Source organism: Delphinus delphis, chromosome 2 (genome assembly GCF_949987515.2).
Source record: "Delphinus delphis chromosome 2, mDelDel1.2, whole genome shotgun sequence".
In the NCBI taxonomy this organism is placed as follows: Eukaryota; Metazoa; Chordata; class Mammalia; order Artiodactyla; family Delphinidae; genus Delphinus; species Delphinus delphis.
In genome coordinates this window covers 150,648,306-150,673,798 of record NC_082684.1, presented here as the reverse complement: position 1 = coordinate 150,673,798, position 25,493 = coordinate 150,648,306, and the positions used below count along the sequence as shown (strand labels likewise).

Here is a 25,493-nt window from a genome sequence, read left to right as displayed (position 1 = left end):
AGCTGACTTAAACCCCGCTTCTCTCAGCTGCAGGATGAGACCAACATTGGCGGTGCTCGGGTTCGCTCCAAGCCAGCACTGCTGTTCAGGAAGAGCTTCCAGTAGTGCCTTAGTGCAGGGGGACTTGGTGCCTTGTCTTGCCCCTGCCCTCAGAGGGGGGCCACCTGCTCTTCTGGAGGAGAATCAGGGAGGGGGAAGTGCAGAGTCCCGGCTGGAGTTGCGGCACCCCTTGTCTGATGGCAGGGAAGGGGGGCGGGGCTGTGTGGTGTCCAGGGGCTGGACTCATCAGGTCCACTCAGCTTCTCAGCTTCCTAACCTCCCCACACACACCCCACAAGAGTCTCCAGTAATATGTAATTGTGCCTTAGGTTCTTGGTCTTCAAACTAATACCCAGACTCCCAGGTCCCTTGATTCATCCAGTTCTTCTGTGCTCTTTTTTGTATTAGTTACAGTCCTAGAAGAAGGGGGTGGGGATGGGACTGGAGGGACCCCCGCAGCACTGGCCTCAGCTGACTAAGGAGAACCGGGGCCTGCGCTCTCACACATGTGGGAGGACCTTTAAGGCGGAATCGAGGGGGCCAGTTAGAGGCAGTCCTTGCTGCCTCAAGTGAGTATGGATCACCGTCCAGTAGGGAGCACGCTGACTCCTGAGAAGTACTGTTAGGAGGATGTGTTCCTCCTTTGGCTTCAAGGACGTGGGTGGGCTTCAGGGCTTCAGTTCCCCTCCAGGCCTCCAGGTCCGACTGCACCCCAGCGGCCTTGCAGACCTGCCTTCCTGTCCCAGAACTTTCCAGGCTCCAGGAAGAATCCAGACTGCAGAGGTGGTGCCTGAGGGCTCCTGCTTAGGAAGTGCTGTCCCTGGGGACCCAACAGTGGAGGGAGGAAGGGTGAAAGGAGTGTGGGGGTGGAGTAGGGAGGGGTGGCTGCCCTGGGAGTTGTTGAGAGAGAAATATTGCCTCCCACACCCCATGCCCCCTGCAACTGACGCATTGATGCCATAGGATCTCAGGGCCGTTTAGTCAGAGATGCCTCTGCTTCTTTACTCCTGTGTTCAAAACTATGCAAAACCAACTCTTCATCCTCTTGCTGCCTTGCCAGGACTTTTAAAGCACTGTTCTATTGAAGCACTCGTTCCCTAAACTGCAGTTTGGAGCTGTCCCAGCTATTTAAAAGTGTTCTCCTTAAACTGAGAGTAAATCCTTCTCTTTTGGAAAAACGATCTTCACTTCAGAGGAGATCGTCTTTTCTGCCCATTCCTTCCTTCTACTTCCCTCTTAAGTACCGCTGTGCTCAAAGAGCTTGGTGATTTATTTTATGCTTGATGTCAAAAAGAAACCTTCCTCATGCACCCCAAAAGCTTTCCTTGAACATAGGTGTTTCAAAACCGTGACAGTGTTTTGCAATTAGTATACACTGGGTAGACTGCCTAGCAATCCCTCCAAGAGCCAGAGGTGAGCGACACCTTTACTTATTTGATTGGATGCCCTTCAAGTTTAGGAAGGTCCCATTCTTATGCCCCAGCAGATAAAACAGAGCCCTGGATGGCTATGGCTGTGATTAGATAACTTCTGATGATTTTATTTCCCTTACTGAGCTGCTGCTTCTAGGTTAAATTCATTTTATTACCTGTTCTTTTTTTTTTTTTTTTTTGCAGTACGCGGGCCTCTCATTGTTGTGGTCTCTCCCGTTGCAGAGCACAGGCTCCGGACGTGCAGGCTCAGCGACGATGGCTCACGGGCCTAGCCGCTCCGCGGCATGTGGCATCATCCCGGACCGGGGCACGAACCCGTGTCCTCCGCATTGGCAGGCGGACTCTCAACCACTGCGCCACCTGGGAAGCCCTACCTGTCCATTTTTAAAGAAAGGCTGACAAAGTCACTGTAATAGGTCAGGAGTCTGAGCTCAGGGTTGGTCAAAGGTACTCACAGGGAAGAAGATGGATAAAAATAGGTGGGTAAAATAGGAGGGTTGGCAAGTACAGCCAGGACAGCCATGTTTACCGTGGATACTAATAAAGGCCAGAATCTCCTCATTTATCTCTGGTGGGAAGTTCTGTTGGTTTCACAGGATCAAACTCAAATCATATTCAAACTAGGGGGCTTCCCTGGTGGCGCAGTGGTTGGGAATCCGCCTGCCGATGGAGGGGATGCGGGTTCGTGCCCCGGTCCAGGAAGATCCCACATGCTGTGGAGCGGCTGGGCCCATGAGCCATGGCCACTGAGGCTGCGCGTTCGGAGCCTGTGCTCCGCAACAGGAGAGGCCACAACAGTGAGAGGCCTGCATACCGCAAATAAAAATACAAACTAGGGGATTTCCCCTGAGCATAAAAGTAAGTATCCACCCCTTGCAGGAGTCGCTGCTGAGGAATAAAAAGCAGATGTAGAGAACCAACGTGAGGACACAGAGAGGGGGAAGGGTAAGCTGGGATGAAGTGAGAGAGTGGCATAGACATGTATACAGTACCAAAGGTGAAATAGATAGCTAGTGGGAAGCAGCTGCATATAACACGGGGAGATTAGCTCAGTGCTTTGTGACCACCTAGAGGTGGGATAGGGAGGATGGGAGGGAGACGCAAGAGGGAGGGATATGGGGGTGTATGTATACGAATAGCTGATTCACTTTGTTATACAGCAGAAGATAACACAACATGGTAAAGCAATTATACTCCAAGAAAGATGTTAACAACAACAGCAAAAAACCCCAAAAAACTAAGTCAATCAAGCCAAGGGAGACATTGTATGTGTTTACAGTTCAAGAAATCCAGAAGAGAATCCTTTACTCTGTATGCAATGAATGGTCCATTTGAAAAGAAAAAAACTTTCTGAAATGTTGTTTTTCCATTTATTGTTCAGAACATCATTTTTATACCTCTGCATTTCTTACTATTCAAAGCCAAGTCACGTGAGTTACAGGGAAGCAGCTGATTGATTTAAAGTTGGGTCATGTGATTTAAAAAGCAGTGGCAGTTGATTGATTTAAATCCCGGTCATATGACATGAGGAGGGAGCGCTAAAAACTGCTTTTTCATTTCTGGCTCAGAATATCATATTTACCTTGGTTTTTCTTATGATTTAGAAAACTTGAGCTGTCTCTCCTTGGAATCATCAGGAGAAAAATACAGTATTTCAGGTTCATTCTTGAAACCAGATTCTCACGGTTAAGGTGTATTGACTAAAAGATCCTCCTTCTTCAAGAGATTCCAAACCTCTGTAGGACACTTCGTTGTAATTGGAGAAAAAAGGAGAATGAAATCAGGCCAGCAGCTGCAGAGGGCATGGCAGCCCCCAGGACTAGGGAAGGAGGAGGAGGAAGGGCTGAGAGTTGCCATTAGAGAAGACAGCCTCCAGAGGGTGCTAAAGCACCGGCAGAGCCCACCTGCACTCCCACTTTGGCACTCCAGGATCAGAGTTGTGTTTGGAGATGGGGTTGTTGTAACCCCAAGGAGATGAGCAGAGAGGAGGAGTTGATTACCGTTCTCCTCTGACTCTCTGGCCCAAATTGCCTGGCTTCACAGGGGGGACAGAGTTTTGCTTTCAGCAACTGAGGGGTCACTTGCAGGCTGGTGGGGTTTCCCAGTGGCCCGACAGCCTGACAGGCTGACTGTGGTGTGACCGCCCTTTGTTTCTCCAGAATCTGTACATCAGGAGGTGCATGGCTGCGGGAGCCCATTCACTGTCCACCCCCAAGGGGGATGGCACCTTCCCTGGATATACCCTATGATCACCAGGTACTTGAAATGACTGCGAGTTTTTGACTTCAAGGAAGAGCTCACATAACCCCTTCTGCCTCATAATGTGTGGGATTTACTATAATGGAAGGACATTATAAAGAACAGGTAGAAAACTCACCTGTTGGTCTCCATGTAGGAGTTTATTTTGCACGAATCCCTCCTACATGAGTAGATAGCAGAGGTTTATTTTTGTTCCTGTGTGTGTAGTTGTGGCAGAGGATGTAGGTATGGTGATTTGAAGACCTGAAAGAAATATTCTCAGAATTCTCAAGACTTCTCTTCATTGGAATCGAAAGAGACCTGGAAAAGGAGGGAAAGAAAAGGAGGAGGGAGAACGAACGACTGTTTCTCAGTAAATTCACCTTCTTGGTTGATTGTTCTGTCTTCTCATTTCTTTTAACTTCTATGTATGTCTAATGGAAAAATGTAGAAAGGCTGATTTTTATGGTTTAAAAGATTTTACATCACACACTAGAAGTGGCTAACAGAACTTACTCAAATCAATGTTACATAGAGACTTTGTTATTAAATTTGTATACTAAAAGTGGTGAATCCAAATTTTCTTTCTTTTTGAGTGAATATTTGTAACATATTTTTGTAGATAATTTATCTTAGGTATACAAAATGGTGAGAATGGGTACCATTTTTCACCACTTAAATAATTTCTTCTAAGTGAATAGATCGTACACTTTAAATGCCATTGTTGTGTCTTACATGTTGTTTTTTAATTCCTTGATTTCCAAAACTTGTGTTTATTTAATTGATTTCTACCTAATAATCTCCTCTTTTTTGTTTCTTACTTTATATTTTATTGATCTATAGTTAATTTACATTATTATATTAGTTTCAGAGGTACAACACATAGTGATTCATTAATGTTTAGGTATTTCTCCATTTATACTTATTATAATAGAGTGGCTCTATTCCCCATGCTATACAGTACGTCACTGTAGATTATTGATTTTATACATAGTGGATTCTTCCTCAGAATTTCTACCACTATTTTGCTCCTCCATCCTGTCTCTCCCTGCTGGTAACCACTAGTCTGTTCTTTAATCTGTGAGTCTGTTTTGTTGTTGTTGTATTCAATTTTTTAGATGCCACGTGTAAGTGATAACCTACCAAACTTGTTTTCTCTGCGGCTTATTTTACTAAGCATAATACCCTCCAGGTCCATCCATGTTCTTGCAAATGGCAAAATTTCATTTTTTGCTGAAGTCATCATAGAAAATCTTTTTTATCCCCTAACCTATTGATGAACACTTAGTTTGACTCTATATCTTGGCTATGGCAAATAACACTGTTATGAACATTGGTGTGCAGTTATGTTTTTGAAATAGTGTTTTTGTCTTCTTCTTATATACCCAGGAGTGAAATTGCAGGATATTATGGTAGTTCTGTTTTTAGTTTTTTGTGGAACCTCCATTCTGCTTTCCACAGTAGCTGCACTACTTCACATTCACATCAAGAGTGTACAAGAGTTTCCTTTTCTCCACATCCTCACTAACCTTTGTTATTTGTGACCTTTTTGATGACAGCCATTCTGACAAGCCTGAGGTGATATATCTCATTGTTTTGATATACATTTTATTGCCAGATTAGCTATGTTTAGCATCTTTGTGAGTTCTGGCTGTCTATCTGTATTTTTTCCTTGGAAAAATGTCTATTTAGGTCTTCTCATATTTTTAATAAAGATTTTGGGTGTTGTTCTGATATTGAGTTGTATGTGCTGTTTCTGTAGTTTAGATATGAACCCTTGCTTGGTCATCTTTTTGGTGTTAACCTCTTATCATGTGCAAATATTGTCTCTCCTTCAGCAGGTGGTCTTTTCATTTTGTCTTTGGTTTCCTTTGCTGTGCAAAATCTTTTAAGTTTAGTGAAGTCCCATTTGTTTATTCTTGCTTTTGTTTCATTTGCCTTAGTAGACTGAACCCAAAACTTTTGCAATCATTTATGTTGAAGAATGTTCTGTATTTTCCTCTAGGGGTTTTATGGTCCTATATTTAAGTCTTTATTCAGTTTTGCGTATATTTTATATATGGTGTGCTAAAATACTCTAATTTTATTATTTTCCATGTAGCTGACCAGTTTTCCCAGTACCACTTATTGAAGAGACAGTTTTTTCTCCATATTGCCTGCTTTGTCATAAATCAATTAAATATATGTGTGTGGGCTTCTTTCTGGGATCTCTTCTATTCCAGTGATCTTTGTGTCTGTTTTTGCTCTGGTCCAATTCTCTTTGATTACTGTCGCTTTGCAGTATAATCTGAAGTCAAGGTGTGTGATGCCTCCAGCTCTTTTCTTTCTCAAGATCGTTTGGCTATTTGGGGTCTTTGTGTTTCTATACAAATTTTAAAATTACTTTTTCAAGTTCTGTGAAAATGCTTTGGTATTCTGAAAGGGATTGCATTAAATCTGTAGATTGTCTTTGGTAGTATGGTTATTTTAACAGTATTAATTCTTCCAGTCCATGCACCTGCTATATTTTCCCATCTTTTTCTGTTGCCTTCAACTTCTTTCACCAATGGCTGATAGATTTCTGAGCACGTGTCTTTTACCTGCTTAGCGGTGTTTGTTCCTAAGTATCTTATTCTTTTTGGTGTGATTGCATATGGCATTGTTTTCTTAATTTTTTTCTTTCTGACAGCTTTGAGTTTTATTTTTTCTTCTTTTTCTAATTCCTTCAGGTGTAATGTTAGGTTGTTTATTTGATACTTTTCTTGTTTCCTAAGAATAAGCTTGTATCACTATAACTTTCCCCTGTGAACTGCGTTGGCTGTGTCCCATAGATTTTGGATCATTGTGTGTTCATTTTCATTTGTCTTGGGTATTTTTAGAATCCCTCTTTAATTTCTTCAGTGTTCCTTTCTTCCCCTTTTATTCCCTTCATCTGTGATGTGAGGACTATCTTTAATATTATATTTGGATTTCTTTCAGTTGTGTGTGTGTGTGTGTCTGATTATTTAAGTTGCTGAGCTCTTAATTTCATATGGACACTAACAACCCTGCACTGTTGTTCTGCTCCCCCACAGTTACTGAATTTGACCTTATATTTTACATCTACTTGTTTTGTGTGTCCCTGAACTTCTTATTGTGAATATAGATGATTTTATTACTGTTTTCTTTCATCCTTCCCATTAGCTATGTACATGGTTGATTTCCTGCGTTTGTTGAATATTTGCCTTATCCAGTGAGGTTTTTCCTTTAGTAAGTTTCCTTTCCTAATTTTTAGGTTTCAGTCGTGGCCTTTCCTTTTTCACTGAGAAAAGCCCCTTTAAGATTTCTCATAAAGCTGGTTTGGCGTTGCTGAGCTCTTTTAGTTTTGCTTCTCTGTAAACTTTAGATCTCACCATCAAATCTGAAGGAGAGCCTTGCTGGGTAGAGTATTTCTGGGTATAGGCTTTTCCCTTTCATGACTTTAAATATACCATGTCACTCCCTTCTGGCATGCAGAGGTTATCCTGAAAAGTCAGCTGATAACTTTATGCAAGTTCCCATGTTTGTAATTTGTTGCTTTTCCTTTGCTCCTTTTAATAGTGTCTTTTTATCTTTATTTTTTTGCCATTTTAATTACAGTGAGTCTTGGTGTGGTCCTATTTGGGTTGATCCTGTTTTGACCTTACTGTGTTTACTGGACATGGATGTCTGTTTTCTTTCCCAGGTTATGGAAGTTTTCAGCTCTTATGTCTTCAGGTATGTTCTACACTGCTTTCTCTTTCCTTTTTTGCTTCTGGGACCAGTGTATAGCAAATATTAGTACACTTGATGTTGTTTCACAAGTCTGGTCAACTTTCCTCATTTCATTTTAATCTATTGTTTTACCGTTCATCTTCAGTGATTGCCAGTACTCTGTCCTCAGTTTTCTGATTCATTCCTCTGTATCATTTAGTCTACAGTAGTTTCCTTTTAGTGTATTTTTCATTTCAGTTATTGTATTCCTCATCTCTGTTTTGTTGTTCTTTAATGGTCTAACTCTTTTTAAAAAAATTCTAACTTCTTGCTCTGGTCCTCGGTTCTTCTCCTGAGTTCTTTGATCATCTTTATAGTCATTACCTTGAACTCTTTGTTGAGGAGATTGGCTATCTCCACTTCACTTAGATCTTCTTCTGAGTTCTTATCTCGTTCCTTCATTTGGATCGTGTTTCTGTGTCATGTCATTTTTCTTAACTTGCTGTTTTTATTGCTATGTATGTAGGAGGTTCGTTACATTTCCTGACCTTGGAGAAGTGGCCTTTTGTAGGAGAGGTCCTATGTGTCCCAGGAGCCCACTGTCCCCTGGTCACTAGAACTATATGTTCTAGGTGTACCCCCTGTGTGGGCTGCTTGGGCTCTTCTGTTGTGGTGGGCTGACTACTGTGGGTAATCTGGTAGGCTTGGCTGCCCCCAGAGTGCATGTTTGCCAGACTCTGCCTAGTATGGAGGCTGTCTGTGCTGCTTGGTGAGGCTAAATCATAAGGCAGTTGGCTGCACAACTCTGGGGGACACCAAATCTAGTGCTGGATCATTTATGGGTTGAATTGCAGTCCAGGTGATAGCAGGGCTAGTGCCCAGTCACTGGTCCTGGGGCTATGCTGGCTACTGGGAGGAAGACACAGGTCCTGAGTTCTGGCTGCAGGACCCAGGAGTCACAGAGTTGGTGTTGGATCACTGTCCCTGACACAACTATCTGCAGGGTCTGGGGTATCCCTAATCTTGTATTGGCATTCTGATGGGCAGGGTCAGGACCCAGCTGAGTCCGTGGCTGCTTCTGGCCTGCAGGTGAGTGTTCTGGTCACACACATTGCTGGACGGTGGTATTCCTGGAGCTGGTGCGTGCCTGTTGGTGTATGAGGCTGATCCCACTGATAGAGCACGTTTGCTGTTGGGTAGGTCCAAGCTCCATCCAGTCCCTGTTCAGTAATCACCTACTGATGGTGAGGCTGATTCCAAGGCCAGAGCAGTTAATCTGGTGATCCCGTGGAGCACGTTTTAGAAAGGGAGAGGGTAGAGATGGAAACAGCAGTCAGAAGACAGTTATACCCATCCAGGTGAAATGAGAGACTAAGGTGGAATCAATGGAAATAAGATAGTCAGCTATCGTCAAGAGTAGGTATTTTCGAATAAAAGTCAATATGATAGAAAGTGTAATCCTGGATTAACGTTACATATTAATGATAGGAGTAACATCCTTTCAAGTTTTGTGAAAGGGTATCTTTTATTTCTTCCGGTAAAGAATTGGCCTAGAGAAACGGAACTATACTGAGAAATGTGTAAATATAAGAATATTCCTCCTAATATTAGAAATTATAATGATATATAGAGATAAAAATGTTGAGCTCATAATCTAGAATTTGATAAGGCCACAAAAGTTGGAATCTAATCAATGCCTCTGCTCTCAGGAAAGATTACCTCCAAAATATATAACGATCTATAGTTGTATATTTAATTTATGAAGATCCTGAAGGTGAGACTCTTAAGAGAGGTGAAGTCAGGGTTAGGGGCTCTGGAAGGTTCAAATAGTAATTCGTAAGGTTAGGAGATTAGAACAAAGCTTCTTATTTATTATTATCTTTCTAACTTCTACTAGTTATTCCTACTAATTAGATATCTAATAGCTAATTGAGGCAATATTTTCCTTTTACCTTTCCTAGAGACTTATCCTGCAATAAAATACCGTCTATGGAAAAACGTACATGTGAACCACTACCTTTTTGGCAGTTTATGTAAGTTACAAATATAACTTCATTATATTTGGAATTTTTATAAAGCTTAATTTTTTATAAAATTAATTTGTTACTCATTCTGAAATATGATTAAAATTCCTACTAAAATTAGGTAGCAAATCCTTTTTGTCTCTAGCAAAGATTAGTGTGAGAATTATTGCACAGATCAGAGGAATCTTTATGGAGCAGTGGTTCTCAACCAGGGTGATTTTGCACGCAGGTGACATTTGGTAGTGCCTTGAGATATTTTTGCTTGTCAGAACTGTATATGATACTGGCATCTAGTGGACAGAGGTCAGAGATGCTACTAAACATCCAACTGTACAGGAGAGCCTCCCACAGCAAAGAATTATCCAGCCAAAAATGCCAAGAGTGCTGCCTTTCTAGAGAAGTAAAGATCACTTAACAGAAGTATTTAATGAACACATACTATTTTCTATCTAATGCACCACATATATAATCATGAAAGTATAAATCATAATATCTTCCACAGTGAGATTTCTTTAGTGTATGGAGGGAGTGGTGATGTTATGGTTCATCATATATAAATTAGAATGATTGCCAAAGGATAAATGTTCTGAAAGAATATATATTTTTCTTCTTTTTTTTTTTTTTTTTTTGTGGTATGCGGGCCTCTCACTGCTGTGGCCTCTCCCGTTGCAGAGCACAGGCTCCGGACACGCAGGCTCAGCGGCCATGGCTCACAGGCCCAGCCGCTCCACGGCATATGGGATCTTCCCAGACCGGGGCACGAACTCGTGTCCCCTGCATCGGCAGGCGGACTCTCAACCATTGCGCCACCAGGGAAGCCCTTTTCTTCTTCTTTTGCTTGTGTCTTTTTTTGTAGAAATCTTGGTTGCAATTTACTCACAGAACTGAGCTTTGGAACATCCAGGCCCGGCATGGAATGCAGTTTTTCCACAAGTAGTAAGTGAAATAAAAGATGAATACATGTAAGAAACTGTGTGTAAAAGCATCATGCGGTTATTGGTTAGCTGGGTGTAAGACCAGTATGAATTCTGGAAAACATGTCTTGAGAGCCATTTATTTTATTTTTTCAAATGAGGAAACTAAGGAACAAAGAGGCCAAGAGACTTGTATAAGTCATATATATGAAACGCTCTGCTTTCCATAGTACTGATCTTTGGCACAGGCAATAAAAGGCACCAAGCAAAAACACTCAAAGTCGCATTGTCAAGGAATCCCATTGATGCCTCTCCAATATGCGAATGGTCCATGAAGTTCCACTTTTGAATTTAAATTTGAATCCTCCTCATGTGCAAAGTTCCTAACTGCTTAAAATGTATGCAACACAGAGCTGCAAAGAACTAAGTTAAGCACCGAATTCTTCAGGGAGCAAAAGGTGTGGGTGCTTCCCCAACCATTATTAGCTCTTTTAAATGGTAAAGCAGAAAGAATTCCTGAACACCCACCACAGGGCTCTCCCCAGCCACCCAGAACATTATTTTTCAAAAAGCATATATCTCTGAAGTGAATTATCTGTGGCCAATGGGAACCTTTGAGATATGGAAAAAGACGTTGTTTGTGTTCAGCTGTAGTGTGAAAAATATAAAGAAAATACATTGCTGTAGCCTAATTCAATATACTTTCTTTGCTGACTACTGTTCAATAAGAAGTGTGGGTTTTACACTTCAGCTCAAAGGGGTTTTACCCCTTCAGCTCAAAAATTCTGTGATTTCTCATGACACAAGGAAATGATAGTGGGTGTGTTCAATGGCCCGAAGGTGATTTCAGACTCAAGGTAAAAGAGAGCTCTTCTACACCTGGCTTTGGAAAAGACTCCCTTACCTGTCTTGTGGTTCTGAAATCCAGTTTCACACAGTTCACACATTTTGGGTTAATGAAGGTGTTGAGGCTGTGTCTGGAACTGGATTAGCAATTCCTGTAGATGCCTATCTTTAGCGCCCTCCTTCCTTTCCCTTGTTAGTTTGCTGATGCCTACCTTGGGGAGATAGCACCAAGGGTCAGTTTTTCTTTTCCAGCACACCGGAGAGCAGGCTCATGAGGTCTCTTCACCAGGAGGTTTTAGTAGCGACAATACAACATCTTAAACTCACCACCTTTCCTAAACATCTTATAACAGCAAGAGTTCCTTATAAGAATCAGAGTTTCACTATAGTTATGTAGGCAACACGGGAAAATACATTGTGGTAATAAATAAATAAATAAATCACAGTTTAAAGATTAAGAATTCATTCAAAAACATTCATTGAGTGCCATGCCCACTGTGTGTCAGCACTGTACTAAGTGCTGGGGATACAAAGACGCATAGGGCAGGGACTTTCTCCCCAAGAAACTTTCATACTGAAAGGAGAAAGATGGATGTTGATGGGAAAACATATGTGAGAGCTATTCGAGCATCTATGCAGCAAGGTAACAAGGTGAGGGACGGGGGTGATGAAGTAGAAAATGCGTGAAGTAGAAGTGCGTTAGAAAATATTTGTAATGGAAGAGGCACCAAACTTGTTCCTTTTGAATTTGTGTTCCTCTTAAATGACAGAAAAAGGTAGTGAAAGAATCAGATCTATCTGGTGTTGTAAATAAGTTAGTACTGTACTCCTAAAACTCTTCCACAGTTACTTTCAAAAGATTGTCACAGTGCTTCCCTGGTGGCGCAGTGGTTGGGAGTCCGCCTGCCGACGCAGAGGACTCGGGTTCGTGCCCCGGTCCGGGAAGATCCCACATGCCGTGGAGCGGCTAGGCCCGTGAGCCATGGCCGCTGAGCCTGTACGTCCGGAGCCTGTGCTACGTAACGGTAGAGGCCACAACGGTGAGAGGCCCGCGTACAGCAAATGAAAAAAAAAAAAAAAAGACTGTCACAGTATAGTAAGTCTTTGTTTTGGGATAAGTCTTTCTAATAGACATAGCTAATTTGCTTCAGGAAGCATTTGCCATGGTGAGATATAAAGTTTATTGCATCTCTTTCCAAAGGCAAGCCACCAAGGGAAGATGCCACCCTCGAGTTAAGTCATTTTACTACCTATAATGACATATTACTGGGGTGTTTATAAGTTGCCTGCATTAAATAAGTTTGGGAAAGGGCCCCAGCTGGAGTGGATTTATCATGAATTAAATGAAGCTTAGGCTTCAGGGCTCCTCACTTGCAGAGGTCCCTTCCAAGGTCTTGAGAAGGGTCCTAGCGATTTTTGTATTCATACTTTCATGTTTTTATTAGATAGGATTTTCCAAAGTAGATGAGCTTCAGGCCCCACAAAACCTTGATTCACCACCGGGCTGCAGGTAATCATAAGTCAGTAGTTTTCTGGAATGAAGCCTCTATGTTATTGACAAACATCAGGTGAAGTAGTTAGCAGTGTGGTAGTCTATTTTATATCTGAAATCAACCTCAAAAATGAGCCGAGAGCTTATTAATTAATAAAGTACCACTTTTTGAATGTTGGTAGTAATCATATCTCTTTCAGATAAAATCAGGAATGAAATATATTATGCAAAACCAGCAGTGGTTGAAAATCCTAAATGTTAAGTATACTTTTTTTTCTGACTTTAAAGTGTTTCTCCTTCATTCAGCTATGAAGGTCCAGACTGATGGCTTATTTTTAAAAATTCTTTTAGTCACTTCATTGGTTCTAAGAATACAAGGTCCATGATTTTAGAAACTGTAGGACTCTACAATGTAGAAAGGCTATATAACTTAACCAGACAGAGCACATTCACATGCTGCCTTCTCTGTGGTACATTTATATGGTACCAAGGGCTTCCCTGGTGGTACAGTGGTTGAGAGTCCGCCTGCCGACGCGGGGGACGCAGGTTCGTGCCCCGGTCCGGGAGGATCCCTCATGCCGTGGAGCGGCTGGGCCCGTGGGACATGGAGGTTGGGCCTGCGCGTCCGGAGCCTGTGCTCTGCAGCGGGAGAGGCCGCAACAGCGAGAGGCCCGCGTACCGCAAAAAAAAAAAAGGTAAGTAAAAATAATATGGTACCAAGAACATAAGCACTAAGAGAGAATAAGGGGAAAATCAAAGCCTTATCCCTATTGAATTATTTACCTCATTGTTGAGAATATCAATGAGGGAGGTGTGGCCACACTATGAAGGCAAATTGAGCTGCGGTCACAGAGCCGCACTAATGCTCCCCTCGACAACTAGTATTGGTTTCCTTTAGATAGCTATGTACACACAAAAGCTGACACACTTCAGGGTGCTGTCATCACTTTCTGCTGTGTACTAGAATCCTGGCAGCTTCTCAGATTTAGAAAAGCATTAACACTAAAAACAAAAATAACTTGGGTCTGCCCTTTGGGGTGATTCAGGGCGGCTGTTTCATTTGTAGTAGTTCAAAATTTTGAGATTGTCACACCTAGCAACTACTATGCTTTTCTTCTCCCAACTGCGTCTTATTCTTCCCAACTGTAGTATTTTCTCCCATTCTGTATGTTTTTTCACTTGCTTGATAGTGTCCTTTGAAGCACAAACTTTTTAATTTTTATAAAATCCAATTCATCTATTTTTCCTTTGGTTGTTTGTACTTCTGGTATCATATCTAAGAAACTATTGTCTAATGTGAGGTCATAAAGATTTAGTCCTGTGTTTTCTTCTAAGAGTTTTATAGCCTGAGCTCTTACATTTGGATATTTGATCCATTGGGAGTTTATTTTCATATATGGTGTGAAGTGTAGGAGTTCAGCTTCATTATTTTGTGTGTGGATGTACAGTTGTCCCAGGATCATTTGAAAAGACTGTTCTTTCCACATTGAATTGTTTTCGTACGCTTGTTGAAAATCAATAGACCAAAAATATGAGGGTTCATTTCTATACTGTCATTTCTGTTCCATTGATATACATGTCTTGTCTTATTCCAGTACCACACTGTGATTGCAGTAGCTTTGAACTGAGTTTTGAAACTAGGATGTGTGAGTCCCCCACTTTGTTCTTTACCAACATTGTTTTGGTTATTCTGTTTCCTTGAATTGCCATATGAATTTTAGAATTAGCTTGGCAATTTCTGGAAAGAGGTCAGCTGGGATTTTGAAAGGATTTACAATGTAACCATGGGTTGATTTGGGAAGTAGTGACATTTTAATATGACTATCTTCCAGTCCATGAATCCAGCGTGTCTTTTTATTTATTTAGATCCTTTTCAATTTCTTTCAACAGTTTTGTACTTTTCAGTGTGAATCTTGCACTTACTTGGTTAAATTTTTCCCTAAGTATTTTATTTGTTTTGATGCTGTTACACATGGAATTGTTTTCTTAATTTCACTTTTGGATTACTCATTGCTCGTGTGTAGAAATAATTTTTTTTTTTCTTTTGTGGTATGCTGCCTCTCACTGTTGTGGCCTCACCCGATGCGGAGCACAGGCTCCGGACGCACAGGCTCAGCGGCCATGGCTCACGGGCCCAGCCGCCCCGCGGCATGTGGGATCCTCCCATACCAGGCCACGAACCTGTGTCCCCTGCATCGGCAGGTGGACTCTCAACCACTGCGCCACCAGGGAAGCCCTAGAAATAATATTGATCTTATATCCTGAAACCTTGCTGAATTCATTTATTAATGCTAACAGTTATTTTCCTACATTCCCAGGAATATGTCTTGTGGTCTTCCAGTTTCCCAGGAATACATTGGCACATTTCAGTCTCTGTGGACATTTCATTCCTCAGCTTTTCTTTTTAAGCTTTTTGGTTGGGCTGTTTTTTGCCCCAAACTGTTATCCATTGTCTCATGCAACCGCCATGTTAAAATATTTGCTTGAAAATGTTTTCCAGTAATGCCACCTGAGAAGCGGCTTTTCTCACTAGACAGCTCTCAGTCAGGTCACAGGCAAGCCTTTCAAGTGAGGTCTTCCAGGGACCACAAGACATGTAAAACAATGATAGTTCTTTGGGAATGAGGCTTTGAAGGCCATCCCAGTCCATGCTTCTCCTTCTGGTACCAGGGATGTGGGCTGTTTTTCAAGGCTACCACTGGCATGGAGAGCAAAGGTCAAGGACAAGTTCAAGCAACACAGCTCTCATAGTTCTTACAGAAATTAATTTGTTTTCCTTGAATAAATTGCTCCCCAATGTGCAGTAAGCCTGTTGGCTAAATCTCCAGAGTTCAGAAGAAGTTGATTCTGACCATTTTTGCCAGTTCTGTTGTTGTTGCTGTTGTTACTGGTATTGTTGCTTCTATGGAGGGATCAATTTTCACATGTCCTTCCTCCATCATTTTTAGTGATTTTCCTGCAATATGTTTTTAAAAATCTCTAAAGTCTCAATGACCCTAGGCTAATTAAATATTTGTCATGGGAGATGATTAAGGAAAAAATAAATTAAAAGATAAATACTAACTAAAAAGAGAAAATATAATTCTCATAGAGGCTTTCCCCGATGGGTAGATGAAGATTGAAAAGGTATTTCTATATTTAGTGCTCTAAAAATTAAGGTTAAATTAACAGATGTTTAACACACCCCCACTTTTTTTTTCATTCATGTTAAACACAGGCTTTACAGTCAGAAGTGAGTTCAAATTCCAGCTCTGCTTCTTACTAACTTGATGACTTAGGACAAGTTATGTAAGTTCTCTGTGCCTCAGTTTCCTCATTCGTACAATGGGGTAATATATCTAGCACATAAGGTTACTGTGAGGATTGACTATTAAATGCTGATCACAGATGACTGGCAACCCAAAAGATATTAGTTTTGGTAATTATCTTTATAATGTTCTTCAAAAATACGCTAATAATTCTTGAGTATAGTTAACCTAAAGTTAGATATTCTTTTCTTTCTTCCTGTTTCTTTTGGTCTTTTTTCCCCTGTTTGTTTTAAAGAACTAAGAAAAAAAAAATAGAGAAAGAACTAAGAAGAAAATCTATTCCAGCATTTTGGAATAAAATTATGTTCCCCCAAATTTATTTGTTTATTTTATTGATATATAAAGAAAATTTTATTTATTTATTCAGCAAACATTTATGAAATACCTAGTAAATATTAGGCACTGTGTCAGGCAGAGGAATAATAATGACATCATTGGCAGATATCTTCCTATCTTTTTCCCCTCTGTTTTTTATAAATACAGAAAAGAGAATAACATCTTAAAATAAAATGAAGGAAAGGCCTAATGTATCTGAGTTTTTCTCAGCACGAAGGGAAAGGTTTGCCAGCAAGAACTGTGGCAAGGTTATCCCAGATGTGAACTGTCTCTACTACCCAGTGGCTCAGAGCCCTTCTGAAGCTTCCTAATTGTCCAGGACAGCTCCATTATGACTCACCGCACAGGACCTAGCCTCCCATGTGACACTCAACATTTAAAAATTAGTCTTCTTTTCTCTTTCCCTGCAGGCAGCTTCAGTTGGAGAAAGTAATTTCATTTTCTTATGTACTCATTCATTCACTCAGTCAACAGACCATCACTCCTCTATTGTATGCCAAGATCTATGCTTGTTTCTGGTAACAAGGAAAGAATAATATATGGTTCCTTCAAGCACTTAAGGAGCTCATAAACTAGTGACTGAGGAAAATGCAGAAACAAATCAATAAAGAATTAACAATGCTTTGACTTTATTTGTATTATTTGAATTTTTATGACTATATTTATATGCTACACCCTGTTCAAAATGAAAATAGACGTTTAAGAAAGAAGTAGTGATGTAAAAAATCCACAGTAGTGTGTAAGTTATTTAGAGAGTATAAGAGTTGAAATATTTGCGCTCTCAAAGAAGCTTGTTAATGCAGATGAACCTCTAATTTTTTTCGTTGCTTCATTTACATTTATAAAGGTATACATATTCCCTCTTCTAACAGTAACTTGGGGAGGGTGTGCTACAGATTAAGGTCCTAATTCAGTGGCAGGTCCATCTTGTCTCCTCTTCACGTCATATTCTCAAGCAGGAGCTACAGGATTAGATGAGTAAAACAGTCCATTCCTTTGCTTACACCCAGCCCCATCATAGGCTTTTGCTGGGCTTTCTTGGATGCTTTCATCATCACTTTCACCACCGAATGTCAGGGAACTTTCTGGTTAATCAGGGGCCCTGGAAATGTTGCAGAAAAGTACTGACTTAAAAATAATAAATAACATTTATTTAGGGCTCACTGTGAACTCATTGCTTAAAATGTCCTACTTAATCTTCACAAACACTCTATGAAATTGGTATTGATAAATCTCAGGTATATCCAAAATAAATCTCTATGTAGGGTTGAGATATTTTTAGGTCTTTTATGTGTTTAGGTTTGTCTCGGCACCAGGTAGAGGTGGTTCATCATAATATGCTTGCCCTAAACAGCTCCAGATGCCAAAAATTGGCAAATTACTTCTCTGGTTTCCATGTGTGGTGAAAAAGGATCATCAAGGTAAACTCTGTAGACTTTCTTTGACTAACCAGACTCCTTTCAACTCTGAACTCCTAGACTTTAGAGAGAAGGATAGAACAGGGCTGTGGGGAGGAGATGTGGGTGGCTTCCACATGTAAGTATCTGAGCATTGGTCTGCCACCTAGAATTAGTGATAAACTCAATGACTTGGATGGTGGTGTCCATAATTTTCTCCAGTATTTGTATGGTATATCATAAACAATATTTGTCCATACCTAGTGATTCATTTGCAAGTCTCAGTTGATTTTGAAGGGATAGCATACCTAAACTATTACCTGGGATTGCTGCAGTTTAGTTTTTATTTCTAACAACAGTATATGTTGAAGTCTAGCCTTTAATTCAAAATCCTAACAGCTTCGGGATCTTTATAACCTTGAAGAAAGGGAAAATGAAGATATTGTGACAGCACTTCAGAAGCAAAGCCTGAAGTTCTTCTGTGCTTTAGAGGTGGTGTTGACCTCTCACAAGTGCAGGAGTCCCTGAGTTGGCATGGCTGAGGAACCTTTGGATAAGTTGGAGGAAGGTCTGTTTTCCAGTATGTGTGTGTGTGGGGAGGTGAGGCAGTGGGATTTCTTCTTTTTCCTTTCTTTCTGAAACTAAACTTTTCAGATACATCATCACCTTTTCTAAGCAACTAAAGCCCTGGGCAGAATTGTTCTGCCCGACAATATAGGTTTTTATCTTAGGCAATACCTGACAACACCTTAAACTTTAGAATTTTAGAAGTCGCTGCCTGCCAAGAAGCTTAGGAGGAGGGAAAATTAGTTAATATTATTATTTTTTTTCGTTAATAATTTGTTTTGTGCTAAAATAATCCTTCAAATACACATGTCTTCTGACCTTCAGTTATCCCCAAAAAATCATTGTCTGAAGATTGAAATAAACTCATGTGTAAATGTTCAGTCCTTTGCCTCCTATAGAATGGCCTGAGCGGAAAAATAAATGTAGATCCCTAGAAAGGGGATTCCGATTCGTACTGAGTTTTTTCCTAGATTCCATGGCACTTGGGCTTAGGGTTTTAAGTCAGAGGCAGGGCTGTTAGCGAATGGGGTGGAGGAGGCTCCACCATCCACCTGAGTGGGTGATGGTTGCGTAGAGGCCAGATCATCTGCACTACAACCAACTCTATCTCACTGTATGAGTCCAGCCCTTTACGCAGAGGATAGCAGGGTCTGTAGCAATGTAGCCTCAGCTTGTCCATTTGAAATCTGTGAGTAATATGAGATTTGTGCCACGTTCTTGGTTTGCATTTCCCGCGTAGTATTTTAGGAACTTCCAGAATAGATCCGAGCCGTAAAAATGTGCCATGCCAGGGTGTACCTGCAACGGAGACATTCACCCGTACCCGTGTTGTGCCTGCCCTTAATCACTAAGGTAATGTCTAAGAATCACAGATGCATTTTTAGTTTTAAACATATAACCTAGAAATCAGTTATTCATATAGGCATTTTAAATTCATCTGTTTTGGTTGGATTTAGGGTCATTATCATTCCTTATGGGAAGGAAGGTAACCCAGAAGCTTGCTATTCAGAAAGCTATAACAGCTGCATTCCAGAAATTGCTGATTGTGGTTTTAGGTAAGACCTTTTTGAATGTCGTTGAAGTGCTTCAGTTTCAGTGAGCAAATAAACTAATTTGAAAAGTTAATTGGATGAAAATAATGGTTATCTAAAACATTACATATTCTTTCATTCACCAGATGCTTTCACAGCAACAGTCTTACATTTGTTCTTTGTGGCATTTATGAGAAGAACGACGGCAAATATTATTGTCCCCAGTGTTTAGATGTAGAATGACTTGCCTCAGTTCATACAGAAAGTGTTTGATCCAGTTCTTCCTCAATTGCTTGCTTCTCATACAGAATAGTGTAGTGATTATAAGCCTTGGACACCTGTGTTTGAGTCCTAACATTGTCTCTTAGATTTTGTTGCTGTTGTTGTTGCAATTTTAGGTTTTTCTAGCCAGAGACATTTGAAGGCATTTAATATCTCTAAGCTGCAATTTCTTTATCTGCATATAGGGTTAGTAATTCAGCTTACCACTAAATGGGGGATATTGTAAGAGTAAATGAGATGATGAATGTAAAAAGCTTAGAACTATGCCTGAAACATAGTAAGCAGACAAAATATATTGACTATTATTATTACCGTTGTTTTCTTGTTGAAGTATTTATTTCTGATATCTTGGGTGAATATGATTCTTATATAATAATCGGCTAAGTTTTTGTGAGCCTTGAAACTGGTCATGCTATTGAATAGCGTTGATTGTGTTCCCTATGCAGTTATACAGCGGTGAGAATGTCACAGGCTGTGCCCAAAGGAAACTTTATGATTAGTAGATTCCTGGAACAGAATTGCTCCCCTGCTTCACAGCCCTGCAGGCTGAGAGACTGAGAAATCCTAGCTAAGTTGTCAGCGACGTTATTGGCTTGTAAGAGTTGACCCTGGATTGGACTTGGCCTTCCAGCCTGGGCGGCCCTTCCAGTGAGGTTTGACTTCCCTGGTCATCAGGCAGAATCTCCATCCGCTGTCAACTCTGGGTAACAACCTTTAAGAACCAAAATAAATGCCTGAGTTGTTTGTGCCTAATATGCCAAGGTACTCCTAATATGTACCCAAAACTCCTTAGACCAAAAAGCCTGGTGGCCGTATCTTGCCTTGAGGCAAGCTGTATTGTCCAAAGGGTACATGGGCCAGTTTCTGCCAGTAGAGAGTTCAAATGCTCTGTCTGTCTGTCTCTGTCTCCAAAGCTTTGTTCATTGTAACTGGTAGAATTTTGGTCCCAAGGAGTAGGCACTTGCCTTGCTTCTAATAGGAAGTATCTATTATAGTCCAGTGGTATCTCTCCCAGGTTTGAACTCACTTTGACCCCCACCTAATAATGCCTTCCTATTTAATTGTATTGTGATTGAACATTTTTGTTTCCACAGCTTTTAATTTCTATGTCCTTATTCTTTAGTTCTTATTTCTAAGATCATAAAGCTTTTGAACCAAAGTTGATACTTCCTATATATGTCTTCACAAATAATTATAATAAAAACTGACGTGTCAGATGAGGGAACTTCTAGGAAAATGCTCTTATTTTCTGCTTTTAGAAGTCAAAAAAATGTCTAATTATTCGGTGCTACCATTGTGTACAGGAAGTTTTAGAACAAGAACACTTCTGAATTGATCCTTGTTAACTTTATTACAGAAAGTGGTAAAACAGCTGTGGCATATAGACCCTGTGAAGATGTCACAGATGCTAGAACCGAAGAGGAACTACAGGATTTAATTCAAGTATGTGCAGTTAAAAACTCAAGAGGTACACAGCCAGTGTAGCCATAATTCAAAACAACCAGCAGGATTTGGAAGACTTCAGCATATCTACTCAGTTCTGTCTTCCTTAGGAAAAGGTGAAACTCTGAAACTGCTTTTGAGGCAGGGAATTTCTAGTACTTCTCCAAGTCCCGGACCTTGTCTCTGGCCCCTTATTTGAAGTTTGGAGAGCAGGATTGAGAGCCACCAGTGTACATCTATGGTTGTGGACACAGGAGAAGACACAGGCCTTTTAGAACTCCCCTCAAATAGAATTGCAGGGATTTGGGAACAAAGTAACTATGGTCTTAAGTGTGATTATGCTACACTGTTTAAAAACTATTCATGCCTTTCAAGTAAGGTATATTACCCAGATCTCAGCATCTCATATGTATCTTGTGTTAAATATTTTGCCAAAGAACCTTTCTGTAAAACAGTTATATGGATGCCTCGAGTTAGGAATTAAGTTGTCAACGTAATTTCTGAAAGAAAACATTAATGTACTGCATATAGGATTTTTATTTAAAAGGAGCAAAAAATGTGTTTCATGTCATTGAGAGCTTAATTTTTGGCTAGATTTGTGATTATTTAACTCCCCCCAATGTTGCAAAGTTTGTTTTGAAGGAAAGAAAGTAGAGAAAGAAGAGGTGGTTATGTTCTGAAAAATGTAAAAATTTTGGAAGTTTTTTCCTGTACAAACTAATTATTTAAATCAATTTAAATCAGTCAAGGGAACTTGAAACGTATCCATGTTTGCGCTTTAAGAAGTCTAGCTTCCTATGAAATGTGAGAGGAAAGGGTTCCGTATTGATACAAAGGTTTCTGGAAACCTAATTATAACAACATATACACTCCTAAATGAGGCCAATCTTGGAATCAGTTCCATTTAGAAACCATCATGTGGTAGGCACTGGAAATAAGGTGAAGCTCCTTCTCTCTTGGAGTTTAGGTGTTAAAGGTGTAGCAGATGATTAAAAAGGAGTAAAATTAAATAGATTATGAAAAGGACTGTGAAGAAATTAAACTTCGTGCTAGTTACAGTATTTCAAGAAAATTGCTTATCATGCTGACTTTAACATTCTAAGTGTCTTCTCCATATGTGAACACAGGGTAGACCTCTGAAAAGTGACACAGTAGTTTTTTCTACATTAATGGCTCTGTTGAGACAAGGTGGGATGGGGGAAGTCTTCCCATGCTAATGTAAAGGGCCATTCACTTGGTTTTAGACTCTCTTTCCCAGAATGAATTGCTCACCTGCCCCAAACCCCTCCTACAGAAGTTCTGGAGTCATCACTGATTCAGTGGTGACCCCTAATAACAGAGTGGTGTATGAATATTGAGACGTGAATACTGAGAGTTTGGAGGAAATGGCAACATTTTCGAATAATTGTAAGGTGTGTTCCCCTTCCGCCACCCTAACTGGTGCTCATTTCGCAGGTCAGCTACTTTTCTTGTCAGCCGTGTGGCCAAAGGCAGGAAGAATGTCTCTCAGACTTCAGCTTTGAGAAGGAAGAGTTCAGATCGCCAGAACTGGACTAGCACTTTTGAATTTCCCAGAATGCCAGGTCCTTTGGTTTCCTCGGGAAGCTCTGCATCCTTCCCTCCCAAGTCCACCCCTGGGCTGCTGCAGTTTGGGGCCACTCGGGTCTGCAGCCCAAATCCCGCCTCATTGTTTGGGGCCAGGGTGGGCAGGGCGGGGTTGGGAAGAGGGCCGGCAGGAGGTAATTATTGCCTTTGCAAGGGGAAGGATGGCTTGCGCCCTGGGAACTCTGGGAAAAAGGCCCACTCTGGTGGCGCAGATTGGATCTCCGCACGAGCCTAATAACTGTGGCGCATCTGAAGACGTCATAAATAACGGGAGGGACGTTAGGCGGGGGCGGGGTGCGCGGTTGCTAACGTGAGCCGTCGCGTAGGTGCTGGCATAGCGGTTCAGTTGGGACGCAGCATGTGTTTCCGGCTCCTCACTGGCCTGGGGCACTGACCCTGGAGCCGCCGCATGTTATGTCCCGGCTGCGCCATTGGTTGCCTCGGCTCTTCCTCACATGGCAAGGACGGTGGCTTCTAGTCCAGGCAGTTCAGCCTCCGGAGTGGGGGTCACCCCGTCCAGGTGACCCCCAATCCCCCGCGGCTGACAGAGGCTTGGTCTTCACAGGCCTCAGACCCTGCTCCCAAATGGCCCCTTGCCCTTACACCCCTGGCAGAAGCCGTGGGCTTTAATTACTTAATGTCCTTGTCTCCAGTCCAGATGTTGGCCCCCCCTCATCAGGAGTTGACTGAGACTGAGGTTCCTTACCCGGATACGGATTCGGTTTGAGAGCTGCCCCCAGGGCCAGATCAGTTTGCTGTTCCACATCAGGATCTGAATAACAAACAAACCCAACATCAAAAGCTCCCAGAGGCAGTTCCAGTGCAAGACTGGGATCAGAATCAGCCCTTTGTTCTCCCTTCTCCACACAAAAGTAAGACTAAACACATAGGCCTAGATGAGGCTGAAGGTCACCAATCATTTGAAATACTGTTCCACCTCTAGGTAGTAACAGTTCAAAACCAATGAAGTTTATGGTTTCACCCCCAAACCTGAAGAAAGATCTAGTTTAGCATCAACGGCTTGACAAAACTATTGTTGGAAGTACAGGCCAATTTAAAAAAAAAAACACTCAGGGTCTAGAACGACAGTTGCAGGGTGATTATTTAGATCCCAGTATGGATGCCATTTATCCTGAGGAGTGCCTACGTACGGATTTTTTGGGAAACCCAGATGAACCTACAGAACCCCCTGAGGAAGCTGAAATTTCTCCATCCCAGCAGGAAGGCCCAGTGCTAAGTTTGATCACTTGATTAAGGTGGTTTCTTCCATATCTCTCCATTGTAAAGTTATTTTTCCCCTTTGTAATTGATAAATAATCTGTGGGGTGATACTTTGGGATCAGTGAAGATCCTACTTTCAAACAACTCTTCACCCAACTGTGCATCAATGATAATCTTTGTCTGAATCAGTTATTACATTGATAGTTGCAAAATGACCCTTTCCTATTCTATCATCCATTTTGCATTTATTAGCTGACAATATTCTATACAGAAGAGCTCCCCCACTTTTCATTTTGAGTATCACTATGAACTCATGTGCTTTTTTTAAAATTAACTATGTTATACCTTATTATAATGATAATGTTATTGTTTGGAATGTTCCTTTTGTCTAGATTTGGCCAATGCAATCTCTGTTATTGTTTAACCACACGATGCTTTTTTATTACTAGAATAACTTCTAATATATTACTACTCACAAAAGGGAACTGATAAAGGGATTCCAGAAGGTACGGTCTTATTCAGACTCTTCTTAGAAGTCTGCCTTCTTCCTGTGTACTCTCAACCCAAAGTGCGGCTTTTGGGTTGGAAGGAGATACTTCTGAATTAAACTACAGATCAATGTCACCCAATTCTAATCCCTATTCCCTTTTTTCTAGGCATACCATATCTACTGCCATCCTAATCCTTCTGTTGGGCACCTCTCTCCTCCTCTGTATTTATTTACAACAGTCAAGAGCAGCAATTGGCCAACTGGCCCCTATCCAGTTCTGCAGTCCATTCGCCCCAAGAACTCCCTTTTGCACTGGTCTGTGGTAGCCTTGGCCTACCTCTTCTACCTACTCAAGTAACTCTTTTACCACGAATTTAATTATCTGTGTTTCCATTTATAGGAACTTACCTAGCCGTATGGCCTGCTGCCTCTGCCAATTTAAAAATACCATTGAGGTTGTCTAAGAGAGTCAAGCTGTGTTCTGACAGTGGATACCTGACAGACGTCACATGTTGTGGTGAGTCTCAACTGTGGGATAATAAGTTTTTAATTTAATTTTTAATCAATGATGATAATTTAAAAAATTAATTTAAAATTAAAATTAATGATGTAATTTCATTATTTTAATTAATTCATTCAGAATTCCAACTCCCTAAGTTTCTAAGAACTACCCCCTTGGTAAGAATCAGAGTCTTGGTTACATTATTAAGCTAATAGTTGCTCAGTTACATTGTTAGCTTAATAATGTTACTGATCCACATACATAAAGGGACAAGAGAAAGGAATGGAAGTGGGAAGGGAATTAACATTAATGGCCACATATCCTATGCTGTGCTCTCTGCAAATGAGAACTTATTGATATAGTGCATCACAGTTTGTAAACTGATTTTATATACATTAGGTCTCAGTTACCCTTTGTCTTATAGGACAGGTGTAAATATATTTTTATTTATTTTGTTTGTTTCTGCAATTTTATAAAGAGTACAAGTGATGCTGTTTTATGTCCTATTTGGAGCCTGGGATTTCTGGTTCCATAACCGGAAGCTGCTACCTAGCCTTTCTAATGGATGGGAGAGCTAGTTTATTCTTAGACTGTCCAGCTCTGAACTTGCTGTGAATCTCAAACTTTTCTATCCA

The 25,493-nt window shown here is 40.9% G+C and overlaps 1 protein-coding gene and 1 pseudogene across 1 annotated transcript in view; both read left to right on the top strand.

Annotated features, from left to right (window-relative positions):
* The first annotated feature begins 11,772 nt into the window (after nucleotides 1-11,772).
* LOC132418939 (RAD52 motif-containing protein 1-like) lies at nucleotides 11,773-22,597 on the top strand (annotated as a pseudogene).
* A 462-nt stretch (nucleotides 22,598-23,059) lies between these two features.
* Nucleotides 23,060-25,493, top strand: part of LOC132418930 (leucine-rich repeat-containing protein 37A-like) — a 35,946-nt gene continuing 33,512 nt past the window's right edge. The window contains 4 exon segments of the mRNA XM_060003014.1: nucleotides 23,060-23,148; nucleotides 23,150-23,579; nucleotides 23,582-23,650; nucleotides 24,523-24,710. Of these exon segments, the coding sequence (XP_059858997.1) occupies nucleotides 23,060-23,148; nucleotides 23,150-23,579; nucleotides 23,582-23,650; nucleotides 24,523-24,710 (776 nt within the window).